Raw genomic sequence first — 14,776 nt, 5'->3', positions numbered from 1 at the left:
TTCTTTATTGAAAATTAAAGATGGAAAATGCTGCTGCTTTTTTTTTTTGAGTCAATTTCAAGTTTCTCCAGGAAATCATTTTAAAGACAACACATTCCTTGAGGACAAGGGTCACATCATGTGGCACTACCTCACACACAATCAGTATTCATTAAGTGTCTGCTAAATAAATTATAAATCATGGCTCCTCCCTCTGCCATGGTCAAGGTAATTTTTTGTTATTTTTCTGCTTATAAACTTAGTAGAACTCCTCATTACCTAATAATATAATGCTGCATTAGTAATACTACTCTGTGTAACTAGTTACTGGTATAGTATTTTTATCTTTAAAAATTAAAAAAACTTTAAAAATAAGAGATGTCTTTAAGTAAATTTAGTATTGTTATGATGTGTCTGTATCTGGATTCTTTATCTGGCCAGCATTTTGATAGGATTTCTTTGTAATTTGGTGGCGGTAATATTAGTTTTATCTTATTTTATTTTGAGTGAGAAGAATCTTATTTTAAAACTCATTTATGAGTTATCATATTAATAACTACAAAACAATGATTTATACTAGCAGGGAAGACATTGTAGAAACTCAGAATTATTTTTTAGGAATACAGTCATAATTCTGAAGTGGAATATGGGAGTCTTTTCTTAAAAATTCCCAACATGTGTATGCTTTCTTGTTCCTAGGTCCAACTGTTAAAGTTTTTAAACCTCATATTTTAATCTAACATTTTTATCACTAAATTTTCTTTTAATGTGTTCCTTTTGTCATTTATTGATTTTCCTGGATTTGACATAACAGGTATTTTACAAGATGATATATATGCTACCTTTTGTTCACATAAATTGAAGTAGCTAAGTCCCTTTATGTTTGCAATATTTACCAAAGTACCTGGCACAAAATGCACCAGAATCTAGGGCAGTCATTTTATGTAAATGCACATGAGTTTACATTGCTAATATAATTGTTGATCCACTTATAACTTGTGCAATAAAGTATGTATGCAGTGATTGTCAGTAAAAAATGTAACCTCTTTGTGATAAAACATTATAGTAAAATAAAAATAAATGTAGTATTGTTCTAACTAATCCAAGAGCTAGTATTAGCACCGAAGGGTGGAAGCAAAAGGGAGGACAGATTCTGACTCAGTGAATATAAGGGAAATGAATTTTTCTAATAGAAAGAACAGCTCAAGATGAATTGGGGTATTCTAAGGCATCATGGCATGGAGGAAACATGGACAAATGAATTCTAAATGGTTCTCAGCTTTGTTTCTTTATTGAAAATTTATTGGCCTTTCAATCCCAGCCTGTCTACTTAATAGCTTTGCTACCTTGAACAAATCACTTAATTCCTCTCAGCTTTAGTTTTCTCATCATAATAACTTTGGCGACAAAAATGCCTATCTCATAGGGTTATTGCAAGAAATTTTTAAAAAAGTATGTGTGAGAAAGAGCCTGGCACAATCTTGGCTCTAAGAAAATTCCTAGAGCTCTTGAAAGGTAAAAAATTTCCTATTATTAAGGGTGTTCAACAAAGTGTAAACAAAGCTGGAACAATTTCACTAAGAATATTCTAGAAAGATATCAAATATTAGATGAGTTGTTTTCCTAAACGAGGTTTGTGAATTCAGGTTTTATAATGCACACTCTCTTATTTTACAAATATAGAACAGTATAGAAAATCAATACAACTTGCCCAAAATGAAATACAAATTCTCATTCCTAATCTTAAGCAATCTACTTATGTGTTTCTCCCTTTCCCTTCAGTCTCTATTTGACTATATAGTTTTTGACATTCTCAAATGTACTTCTACAAAAACAGATCTGCTTACCATTCCCAGCACATCTGGTTCAATATTTTCCGTGGTGCATCTGCACAGATCCACTGCTGCTTCCCCTCTCTCACCGATTCTAGGCCAAGCTACTTCCCACTCCTCTTTTAAAGCAACATTTAAGGAAGAAGGCTTTTCTTTATATTAATGTCTCTACATCTCCATCTGTCCTCAGTACTTGAGGGCTCTGATGCTCTACCCATCTAATCCATTAGGCAACCTTAAGTGGTCTTAAAACATGAAGCAGATCAAATCATTCCCCTACAGCTTTCAGTTGTTTTTCATTGTACTTGTGGTAGAAATCTAAACTCCCAAACAAAAATGACAAGGTTGTGAATTATCTGGCCCTGCCTCCCTCCCTAGCTGGCCTTGCAGGCAATCTCTTTTTTACTCACTCTAATCCATCCATCTGGCCTTCTTTCAGTTCCTCCAATGCTTCCAGTGTATTCCTGCACTGACACCTTCACATACTGCTCTTTCTTCCTTGAAGTCTTATCTTGTAAGACTCATCATAAATGACCTTTTTCCCAGAGATGCCCTCCCTAATCCCAATGCATCAATAGGAGTTCTTCTTTGACACTCTCTCAAAGTACCTTTCTCTTGCCTTCATAAAGTGCTCGTTTTTGATGTATAAAAAGGTATGCCAGCATCCATCTGCACTTCTCTGGTCAAGTGGGCAGAACAAATTACATTGGAGCAGAAGTTTCAGAAGAATTACTTATTCTGGTAAATTTGGAATCATTAGCTTTACACACGGGAAATTGTGTGGTATACCAAAGGAAAACCCACACAACACTCTGTGGTCACTTGGGAAGAGGTAGATGGTGCTTAAGGGGCCCAGGGCCTTCTGGTCAAAGAGGAGATCAAGAAACTGAACCTCTTCTCTCAAGATTTGAAGCCAAAAAACTTGGAGCAGAGTGGATTTGGCCACATTCACTACAGGGAAAAGACATACAAGCCTTAAAAGAAAACTTAGAGAAAGGGAAAAAGTGGGTGTGGTGGTGCACACCTAATAGTACAACTATGCAGAGGCTGAGGCTGGAGGATCACTTGAGCCCAATAGTTCAAGGCTGCAGTGAGCAATGATCACACCACTGTACTATAGCCTGGGTGACAGAGCAAGACCCTATCTCAAACTAAAATAAAGTAATTAAAAATAAAAAATAAAAGAAAGGGGCCAGGCGCGGTGGCTCACGCCTGTAATCCCAGCCCTTTGGGAGGCCGAGGTGGGCGGATCACAAAGTCAGGAGATTGAGACCTTCCTGGCTAACACGGTGAAACCCCGTCTCTACTAAAAATACAAAAATTAGCCGGGCGTGGTGGTGGGTGCCTGAAGTCCCAGCTATTGGGGAGGCTGAGGCAGGAGAATTGCGTGAACCCGGGAGGCGGAGCTTGCAGTGAGCCGAGATCGTGCTACTGCACTCCAGCCTGGGTGACAGAGCGAGACTTTGTCTCAAAAAAAAAAAAAAAAAAAAAAGAAAAAAAAAGAAAGGGAAAGACACATTTGTCAGGAGATAATCTGAGTATCACCCAGAGCCTAATGATCCCAGAGGTAAGGCTGATTCTAGAGCAGCATGTGGCCTGAGGTCAGCAGCCCTTTGAGTCCATGTACTCACTCTGGCAGTGTTTGTGCTCTGGAGAATTGCGGCTGAGCATTACAGCTGGAGTCACAGGTGTGAATTAATGTGCTCCCTAATTATGGAGTCCAAGCACAGACCCAGTACAGTTGGGGCCAAGCGTGTTCCATTAGGGCCATCATGCTGCACTGGACCAGCCGTGTCCTGCCCACATGAGGCCAATCTCATGTGCGGTAGTAAGGGCAACCACAGTAAGACCTATCAGACTAGTTACATTGGCTTATTGGAAAGACTGATTATCTACTGTCTGTCTACCTTAGTAGACTGAAAGCTACGTGAAGGAAGATAGCATTCCATTTAGCTTACCATCGAGGCTACCACGTAGAGCTGCACAGATTGCATACTGCTCAACTCCAAAGATTGTCATTGTCTTACAATATAATGTGAATAGCACTCTCTCGAGCAACATAACTGCTCAACCTGTATAGCTAAATGAATCCGTGCTGACCACCACTGTATTACCAGAGTGATGAGAGTGGCAGGCACATAGCAAGCTCTCAATAAATATTTATAGAATCACTGGATAAAAGAATGTGTGATCTATTTTGTCCATTTGCATACATTTCTATGCTTTTTCCTAATAAGTTTTTACGTATTTTCCCCCATATATCTGAAATAGTATGTCCAATAGGGACGATTTAATCTATTTAGAGCTACAGGAAGTGAGAACTGAAAGGAGGATTAGGGTCATTAATCGTTTTATCTTACCGGTTGGAAAAGGAACGTCCAGCAAGATAAAGTGACTTAGATCACATGGCAAGGCCATGACCAGATCCAGGTCTCTTGCCATCCAGTGCCTTGTTCTCTCTGTGGCACTCACTTGCTTCTTTAATAACTTTCTTCTGTTCTTCTTATGAAGCAGAGAGGAGTCCTCACAAGTCAGGGGTCACTTAATCACTGAAGCTACTCTGTGGCTGAGGAGCTGGCTGTTGAGGCATTCTTCTATTTGGGGAAATATGAAAGTGTGTGATCTGCCAGGAGCTCTGACCCAAATAAGGTTGTTGGTAGCAAGATGTTACCAGTGAAATTTCATACATCAAACAGCAATTAGTGCTCCACTTTACTGTCTTGTGAATTTCTCAGAATGAATCTTATCTTTTACAATCACTCTTTCATCATTTTCAACATTAATCACACACTTCTTTTTTCCAAATTTTTATGAATCACAACAGCAGCATATTCTCAACCATAGAAAATGACATTTATTATGTGTTCAGAAAGAGAGACAAAAAGATATACAAATCAAATTTACTCTCAGGATATAACAAAAAATTAGTGGAAAGTATATGTTTTAAATTACACTTAATATTTGGGTACCAATTATTGCTTGAAATAAACAGGCTTCCAGTTCCAACATGGTCTTTTGTTTTTGTATTACCAAGAGTTTTTAAACAGTAATGGTATCTGGTGGAGAATTTATCTTGTATTTATATTGCACAACTTTTGCCTAAATTAGTAGGCATTTTCTTTTTCCTAAAATAAAGTGCGAATACTCAAGCCTCCTTTTCCATTTCTGCTACGATTTTTCATTTTAGATCAATGATCCTTCAAATATCTATCATAAAATTAGTTCACTAAAATAATATTTGGATTTTAAGTAAGCACCCACATAAGTCACTGAAATGTCCTCCTTATAAATGTGGTCCCAGAGAATATCTGGAAAGGCCACTGGATACGAAAATAACACACTGTGCTATTTGCAGGCCGCAGATAATATTAATGTGTTGTCAGGACCTGGTCAAACTGTGTGAAGCAGTTTACAACTCTATGATTCACACACTTTGGTCTGACTTAAGGCTTGTGTAAATTCAATTCTGGGCTGTCAGTCAGCAGCGGAGGTTCTGTTCAGTCCCAACGTTTCTAATTGCCTGTGAAAAGATGAAGACAACTGAGGGAGAGACTCTCTCAAGAAGTTTGCAGAATGACTTGATCCTAGACAACAGTTAGATGCACAATTAGTTCAACTCAAGATTCCATTGAGAATAGGTTTGTGCACTTACAGGATAACAGGAAGAAGACCCTGACTGGAAAGAGCTCACATGAGAGGCTGTGGGTGCTAGCAAGACCCACATTTAACTCCAACACAGAGGAATGACTGTTCAGGTGGGGAGGGGAACTGTTCACTGCAGATAAGTCCTCCCCTTCTCAGGGCCATCGAGCAGAAAAGAGCATTCCAGACCTGTGACAGAGGTCTTCAGGACACAAGGTACTAGCTCTTCCCTCAGGTGTAAGGGAAAGGGGAAATGGGACAGTGTGTTTTGGAGTTAGAGAGCTAACTAGAAGCTGTAAAAGGGAACAGACTACAGGGCTGAGAGAATGCAGAGGAGGGACGGTGGCAGGGGGAGGGAAGGAGGGATGAATTACAATACCTTATAAAAATTTAGGCACCCTGTAATCCCAGCACTTTGGGAGGCTGAGGTGGATGGATCATGAGGTCAGGAGATAGAGACCATCCTGGCTAATGCAGTGAAACCCTGTCTCTACTGAAAATACAAAAAAATTAGCCAGGCATGGTGGTGGGCGCCTGTAGTCCCAGCTACTTGGGAGGCTGAGGCAGGAGAATGGCATGAACCTGGGAGGCAGAGCTTGCAGTGAGCGGAGATTGCGCCACTGCACTCCAGCCTGGGTGACAGAGTGAGACTCTGTCTCAAAAAAAAAAAAAAAGAAAAAGAAAAATTAGGCACAGTTGGTTTACCATTTTTCTTTCTGTTTCTGAAAGTTGCATTCTCTACCACATTTTTTCCCCAATGAACTATAACTAATCAAGCTGTGAAACACTACTTGCCTCCTTTCTCCAGTTTGCTAGGAGAAAGGTCTATCTCAACACAAGAGTCAACACTACTATCCAGTAAAACATCACAGTGGTATTCCTCATATGGAAGGAATATTCCCAGCTTGCTAAAAGGACTCAGTAATAAAGTATTTTCATAGTACTGTATACTACCCTATTATTTTCACATATGTTAATCTTGTTGGTTTTCATTATAACACTGTGAAATGAGCTGGGTAGGCATTTTTGTTTCAGAAAGAAAGAGAGAGAGAGAAAGAAAGAAAGAGAGAGAGAGGGAGGGAGGGAATGAAGGAAGGAAGGAAGGAAGGAAGAAAGAAAGAAAAAGAAAGAAAGGAAGGAAGGAAGGAAGAAAGAAAGAAAGAAGAAAGAAAGAAAGAAAGAAAGAAAAGAGAGAGGAGGGGAGGGAAGGGAAGGGAAAGGAAAGGAAAGGAAGGGAAGGGTTCATAAAGTTATCAAGTGAATTGTCTAAGGCCAAAAGTAATTGCTTATTTACATGGGGCCTGACCCTGTCTTCTGATTTGGTTGCTCTAGTATTCAGTCAAGGCCAGCGCGGTGGCTCATGCCTGTAATGCCACAGCACTTTGGGAGGCAGAGGCGAGAGGATCACAGGACAGGAGTTTGAGACCAAACTGCCCAACATGGTGAAATCCCGTCTCTAGTAAAAAAAAATACAAAAATTAGCAGGGCATGTGGTGGTGCATGCCTGTAACCCCAGCTACTCAGGAGGCTGAGGCATGAGAATCACTTGAACCCAGGAGGCAGAAGCTGCAGTGAGCCCGAGATCGTGCCAGTGCACTCCAGCCTGGGCAACAGCGAGACTTTGTCTCAAAAGAAAAAAAAAAGTATTCAGTCAATAAGCATATATTGGGCAGACCTTATGTGGCAAGTAATTATGATAGTTCCTAGGAAAAAATAATGTGCAAGACACACACTGTACTTGACCTTGGCAGAACTAACAGAAAGACAATAAACCAATGTTTCCAAAGAAGTGTGACTCAGACTGTGAAAGGGAAATGCGGGGTATCATGAGATCAGGGCACCCAATCACGGCCTAGAGAGGATGAAGGAAGGCTTCGCTAGAAAATGGCTTCTAATTTGAGATCTTAGCCAATCCAAGAGAGGTGGGTGCTTGGCAGATATTGCTGAATGGCTGAAGGGTAAAGTGGCAATGAAAAATGGAGAAAGAAGTGTTCTGTGTAAAGAGAGCAGGGTGCAGGAATTCACAGAGAGTTCCCATGTTGTATGTATCTCAGTCATATGCTGCCCAACTGTCATTTCTGTATAAGAATCAATTACAGATGTTCCTCAACTTACAACAGGGTTACGTCTGGGTAAACTCACTGTCAGTTGAAAATGTTGTAAGTTGAATATATTGTAAGATCAAAGATGTGTTTAATACGTTTAGTACACCTAACATACTGAACTTCATAGCTTAGCCTTGCCTATCTTAAACATGCTCAGAACACTTACATTAGCCTACAGGTGGGCAAAATCATCTGGCAACACAGTCCACTGTGGAGTATTGGTTGCTTACCTTGTGTTTGCATGGCTGACTGGGAGCTGTGCATGCATCACCAAAGAGTATCATACCGCATATCACTAGCCCAATAGAAGATCGCCATTCCAAATTCCAAGTACAGTTTCTACTGAATGTGCATTCCTTTCACACCATCATGAAGTTGAAAAAGCATAGGTCGGAGACTGTCTGTACTATGTTTACAGTAAAATGTTGCCATATACTTAGGGGACAAGATATAAGAGGAACCCCCCCAAAATGAGGCTCCTTCATTGGTTACCATCTTTATGAAAGTTGGAATTTTCTAGGGAAAAGGAGGACTTGAGAGATTGTCTAATGATTCTCAAGAAGCACAGCTGGCAGGAGTTGAAATACAAACTTCCTTCCTGTCTTTTTGTAAAGCAATTGGAAAAAATGGGAGAGTAAGAATTTGACATGTTACAGTTGTAGATCTTAGTGTTGTGAGGCATGAATGAGATAAATGTGGAACACTGGCAGGTTGCAAAAATGTTATGCAGATGTACAGCATTTTAGGGGGGACTTCCCTGCATTTCTTTCCTGCAGTGCAAGGGCAGAACCAAAAACTGAAACTTAGCACCCAGTATCCCTCACCTACCACCTCTCTGCACCCTCAGATGAATCATAGTCTGTTACAGATGCCTGTGGTGCATATTCCTGAGTGTTAGTCCCAGAAAACTAAACCTATGGAAACTTTTATAATTTAGTTGTTGACCTTCACAGCTTGTTCAAAAGAGAAGGGCCAGTGACTCACAATTATATTACAACTTCAGACCATGTGAATTTCCTCAAAGATGATGGCTTAAGAAGTGTTTAATTCTTGGCTCTTTCTGATAAACTCAAAAGAGTGAAGTCCTCATCTTGTCATTCAGGGACTAACCATCTAAATTTGTTTTCTTGAACATTTTTAAAACATCATTCCCATTGATCTAGTGTGCACCCTTTGTTCTCATTGGGCTGGGTTTTGGGACACACTTGCTCTCAGTCAGGAAGTCATGAAGTGAGGTTATGCCAATTCATCTTCCTGGAAATCTCCTCTGGCAAATTCAGACTGACTTTTTTCTGAGAGCCAAAGGCATTAATTACATCCTATCTTGTATTATAATTCTTTAAATATTTCACTCATAAATGTGGAAATTCTGCTTTTCTGAACAGATTATAACATTAATCAGTTTTATAATCATAGAATATTTTGTTGACCTTCACACCTTTTTCAAAAGAGAAAAATTATAGAATATTTTTCCTACAATGTGGATTCATATGTTTAATCACTTTCTCTGAAGCAACATCCTGAATATGTCAGAAAGTTAGAGGCAGAAGAGATTAGCAATTGAATAATACTTTTATATGCTATAAAACATTATTTCTGAAAATAATTCATCATACATATCTACCACATGTGGCATATTAAAGGCAAATTTCGCTTGTCAAAATACATCAGTGACTCCTTAACTAAAATGAAAAAAAATCACAACTACATTGTGAAATATCTTCTTGAACTGAAACATCTCTGTATTTGTAGATACTGAGCAGGGAATTCAGTGGTTCAAGATTAAAGGCAAAAGTTTCTAAGGCTGCTTTTATCCAGTTCCAAGATTGATGATGAGAAACTGTTTGTTGCTCATACCTCACTTTTCACGATGTTCATAGCTGGCTTTGTATTTACTGTTTTTGAGACAGCTTACAGTATTAGCCACATTCTACCTGTTTGGGAGTGCCAAGTTATAAAAGTACAAAATGTACCCATAGCTTCCTTTGAACAAAATCCTAAGGTTATTCCCATTTCTGGAAATTTAGCTATCAGGTCAAACAACTGAGCTATGGTGAGCATCATTCATAAAATATAAAACATAAAATAATGATAAAAATCAAATAGATTGCATTGCTGGATCAATTGGCTGATTGCAACAGAATGACAATGTGATGCCTTACATAAGCAGTAACTAAAAACTGTAGATCATCTATCATGGTGACATAATTTCCCACTGTACTCTCTTAATTTCACATTTTATATTGTATTTTGCAAAATTTCTGAGAGAAAGAAAAGGGAAACAAAGCTTTTGTTTAAGGATACATAAACCTCTATTTAAGTATTTATGTAGTGTGAACTTGTAGCTGTTGGGACATTTTCTTATTATGGTGTTTCTGTCCTACCAAGTTTTCCTGCAGTAACAACTGAATATTTATTATAGTCATGATAGTCTTCCAGGATATACTCAGGGTCCTTTCAAGTAAGAAGTTTGGACAATTAGAATAGTATCCTACACTCAACTTAACAAATGCTAGCAGGAAACCTATATTACACTCATAGTTAGAAAAAACAGCGTTAATCTCTCATTTTAACACTAATATGCTGAAAATTCAATTCACTAAATTCTAGTGTTTTTATTCTTACAATTCTCTATTAAGAAAGCAGCTTTGCCAGTTTCTTTTCTTTGTAGTAATTCCAACTTTGTACAGTAAATCTTTTTGAAGATATTTGGAGTTTTTGTTTTTTGTTTTTTGTTTTTTTTTTTAGAGGGAGTCTTGCTCTGTCACCCGTGCTGGAGTGCAGTGGCTTGATCTCGGCTCACAGCAACCTCTGTCTCCCCAGCCGAAGTAATTCTCCTGCATCAGCCTCCCGAGTAACTGAGATTACAGGCGCATGCCACCATGCCCCGCTAATTTTTGTATTTTTAGTAGAGGCGGGGTTTGGCCATGTTGGAATGCTGGTCTCGAACTGCTGACCTCAAATGATCCACTCACCTCGGCCTCCCAAAGTCCTGGGATTAGAGGCGTGAGCCACTGCGCCCAGCCGATGGAACCATTTTCTTTAAAAAGTTCTCATTTCTCCTAGGCCGGGCACGGTGGCTCACGCCTGTAATCCCAGCATTTTGGGTGGCCGAGGTGGGCGGATCACCTCAGGTCAGGAGTTCGAGACCAGCCTGGCCAAAATGGTGAAACCCCATCTCTACTAAAAATACAAAAATTAGCCAGGTGTGGTGGCGGGCGCCTGTAATCCCAGTGACTCCAAAGACTGAGGCAGTAGAATCACTTGCACCTGGGAGGTGGAGGCTGCAGAGAGCTGAGATCTCACCACTGCACTCCAGCCTGGAGTTTTTTTTTTTGAGACAGAGTCTCAAAAAAAAAAAAAAAATTCTCCTTTTTGATATGATCACATGTTGAATTTATTTTGTTTAATGTTTTTATAATTGAATTAATAAAGTGCCCAGTAAAATGCTATAAATCAATAAGTATTATCCAAATGAAAATAAATTGAAATTAAGTAAGACTAGTTTCAAATGCAGTCTTTCTTGAAAGAGTGAGTTTGGCCATCCTAAATTACAGTTTTCAAGATTGATCTACTTTCTTTCTGAGGCCACCATACTTTTGGTACTAGAATTAAAGTGTCTAAATCAAAAACACACTACATGGTTTCGCTTTGACTTAAAAACAAAATGCACAAACAATAAATTATAAGTCTGATTAACTGTATGGGTATTTTGTTCAATTGATTTAACTGCATTTTTTTTCCCTAGGATATAAATCATGTGATACAGCAAACTCAAAGATGTGGAACTCAAATGACACTTGTGAAAAACTCAGATACCCTGTTTGCCTTTAAAGTTATATTAATTACCCCACTTCAGTAAAGTGTTTACTATTTAGAACTCTTTCTTCCTTCCTAGTTGGCCACCTGTACACTCCATTCCTCAGCCATAAAAGTAAATACTGTATATCTAAAACTGGTGCTGGTTTTGATAAGCCATAGTGATGACATCAGCCTGAGTTCCAACTCCTGGAATAAAGAACTGTGACCATACAGCGACTTGTGGGCAGTTAGGTCTCAGCGTAACACTCCTTGTCCCCTCACGTCACTGATTTGGAGCCAAGGTTTGTGCTCCAATCTACCAAACCAGGTGAAAGAAATTACATTTCTATTTTCAAATGCAAGGGATTTAAAAGTATACATGGCGCACAAAAAACTCAACGTACTTAATGCCTAATGCCACTGAACTGTACACATAATAATGGTTAAAATACTGAATTGTATGTAATATATTTTACCATAATTAGGAAAGAAAAAAAACTGCGTTCACGTGTTTCAAAGGTTTTCCACAACTGTATAATACATATAGTTGGTTATACCTTTGTAACAGTGACCATATCGCTCTTTCTGCAACATCTATTAACCCAGACACCCCAGGGCCTAAGTAAGCATCCATTCTTCAGGAATTAGTAAACAGCACTTACACACGGACATTTCTAGCTAAAAGTAACACAGACAAAAAAAACCTCAAAAATATCAATGTAAGGGCAGGTGTTAGGCAAAGAGCCTCTGCAAACATCCCTTGCTCCTCTGCATTGCTCTGGTGTGAGGAGCTAGGACATGGAGAAACCTCTACCTCCTATCTCAGAATTAGGAACCCTGCTTGAGTGCTACAAGGGTAAGTAAATGCTGGCCTGAAGAAGCTGCTGAGCTTTCGGATCCCACTGACTGTCGTTCGGGCACTTCCTAGAGGGTCAAGCATCATGGCGAAGGGCTGAGGAGGCAACTCGTATCTTTCATTCTCCTGCCTCATCAAGACTGAACCTTGAAGGCACCCATAGGACGCGCAGTGTTTCAGAAGCTGCAGGAGGGCTGTGACTGTATGGGGTTGCAGACTGAAATCTTATTAACGTGAAAGAGGAATTTGAAATTAAAAAAAAACCCCACAATATCAGGCTACAGTTATCATAGCAATTCTGCTTTTAATGCACTCAGGACAAACCTCTAGCTCTGCATGTATGTCATTTCAATGACACATCCTGTCTCCTCCCTGACTAGAATGTGAGCAGCCCTGTGATCTCTATGTGCTCATAACCAGTGCCTAATGCGAATCCTGGCTCTTGGAAGGCGCTCAGCTAGTAAGTGGGCGCTCAGCTCTGAAGCTGTAACCAAGACCGCGCGGGCAGGAGGAAAGGACACTTCAGCGCTCTGCGGTTGCAAACACACCCCTGCAGGTGCTGCCACTTAGCAAAGTCTTAGGTTCCCGCTTACTCGCACACGCATCCTGACTTCCCCCAACCCTGGAACTACCTACCAGTAGCGGAGACCAGCAGACCGACAGCACGCACATGATCCCCATGAGCTGAATGGCCGTCTCGGTCGTGATGCGGCCCCACTGGGCACTGGACTGAGATGCCGTGGACTTGGCCCGGCAGCGGGACACCAGGGCCTTAATGGTGGCCAGGTTGCAGGAAAAGGTGACTGTCAGCGCCAAGAGCCCCAGGAAGGCAAAGGCAGAGGCGAAGAAAAGGTTGCCCCAGTTATGCGAAGAGCTAGTCCCGTTGCCCCCTCGCCCGGTGCTGATGAAGCACCACGTCCCGGGCCACTGGACGGTGTACTGGCCCACGCCCAGCACCGGCAGCAGGGCGAAGGCGAGCACGGCCAGCCACACGCCGAGCAGCACAGCGCGGGTGGCACGCGTCTTCATGTGGCTCGCATACCAGTGCGGCGCCCTGATGGCCAGCGCCCGCTCGACGGCCATGGCGCTGGCGATGAACAACGAGGAGAGCCCGAAAACAGTCATGGTCAGCCCAAAGAAGGTGCAGAGCCGCCCCGACGGGTCGAGGTGCTCCCAACGTTGCTTGGACAGGTACACGACCATGACCAGCGGAGTGGTGAGAAGCTGCCCGACCAGGTCGGTGAGCGCCAGCCAGCCGATGCACAGCAGGAAGGACTTCTTGCGCTTGCTCTCCCGGCGCCGGTAGCTGCGCGACACGAGCAGCATGGCCAGTGCGTTGCCCACGAAACCAGTAAGCAGCATGGTGATCGGGAAGGCCACGGACACCGATCCGCAATCCTCGCCAGACCCTGGAGGGCGCGTGAGGTTGCCCCGCGCCTCGGCGGAACGCTCGGGCGCCCACATGCCTGTGTAGGAGTGGTTGAGGCGGGTGCAGAAGGGGGCATCCCCTCCGTAGCCCCGGGTCTCCTTCATGTTGGCTTCGAGGTGAGGAGGGGATGGCGTCCAGAGAGCCGCAGCGGGAGGGGGCAGACGCGGCGCGGGCGGCGGCGGAGGTCGGCGTCTACCGCGGCTGGGGCTGGGCTGCCCCCCATGGTGCGGGGCGCAGCCGCCGCCCTACTCCGCTGCTGTGACCGCGGCCGCGGCGGCGCCAGGGTTCACTGGCCCGGGAGGGAGCCACGCCTTCCTCTCCGGGAAACCTCTGGCTGCGAGGCGCGCGGAGGTGCCGAGTCCCCTTTATAAGGCCGAGGGGGCGGGGCGCCCGTGGGTGTGGACAGAACCGAGGTGGGAGGAGGGTGCAAAGCAACTGAGCGCCTCTCTTGGCTGTTGCCTATCCTGATCGCCTGGGTTGGGAAGCCCCAGACAGGCTCCTCTGAAACGCCCTGCTCCTGGCCGGACCGGGAGCCCACTGGGGGCCTCCTCCAGTTCTCCGCTAAAGTGTCGGTGGACGGCAAGCAGCTAATAAGTAGCACTGGACTTGCGGACCCCAGGCAAACTGCCGAGGCGCACCTGAGCGCTCGTCCTCCTGCTTCTTCAACCACAAACGCTCCTACAGGGACGGGATCCTTCTCCTGAAATCCTTTAGTAACTCTGGTAAAGTGAAAATCGCCTGTCCTTAAGCGATCCACACAAGCCTTTGCATAGCTGATCATTAACTTTTTTCCTTTCTGCTTTGGGACTCTAGAGTGATTATAAAAAGGCCAAGGTGTCCTGTCCCCTGGGGTGCCGCTGAAAACTATAAAATTACTTGACAGTGCCTGTAGACTTAAGGGAATAAACACAGGGAAACAAATACATCCGATGGTTGAATTCCAAGACCAAGAACTCCCAACTACTACCCCTCGCCTAATCCTGCCCGCTCCCCTCCCCACCACCCAATAAAAAGGTCAGCTATGGCAAAAGTGGCTACAGGAAGGTGGCATCAATTTGCATATCTGAGGTAGTGAAATCAACTGCTCCCAGCCTATGGGAGTGAGAGGGGAGCAGAAGAGAAAGATATTCCT

The 14,776-nt window shown here is 42.5% G+C and overlaps 1 protein-coding gene across 5 annotated transcripts in view; it reads right to left on the bottom strand.

Moving 5' to 3' along the window:
* The window catches only part of PTGER3 (prostaglandin E receptor 3), a 195,647-nt gene extending 181,501 nt beyond the window's left edge, over positions 1 to 14,146 (bottom strand). For all 5 annotated transcript variants that reach the window (XM_004025973.5, XM_063697674.1, XM_004025976.5 and 2 more), the window contains exon 1: positions 12,852 to 14,146. In XM_004025973.5, coding sequence (XP_004026022.1) covers positions 12,852 to 13,748 — 897 coding nt within the window. In that variant the 5' untranslated portion in view covers positions 13,749 to 14,146. The remainder of the gene's footprint in view (positions 1 to 12,851) is intronic.
* Positions 14,147 to 14,776: the final 630 nt, after the last annotated feature.

Source organism: Gorilla gorilla, chromosome 1 (genome assembly GCF_029281585.2).
Source record: "Gorilla gorilla gorilla isolate KB3781 chromosome 1, NHGRI_mGorGor1-v2.1_pri, whole genome shotgun sequence".
NCBI classification, from domain to species: domain Eukaryota; kingdom Metazoa; phylum Chordata; class Mammalia; order Primates; family Hominidae; genus Gorilla; species Gorilla gorilla.
This window is presented reverse-complemented; position numbering and strand designations above follow the sequence as displayed.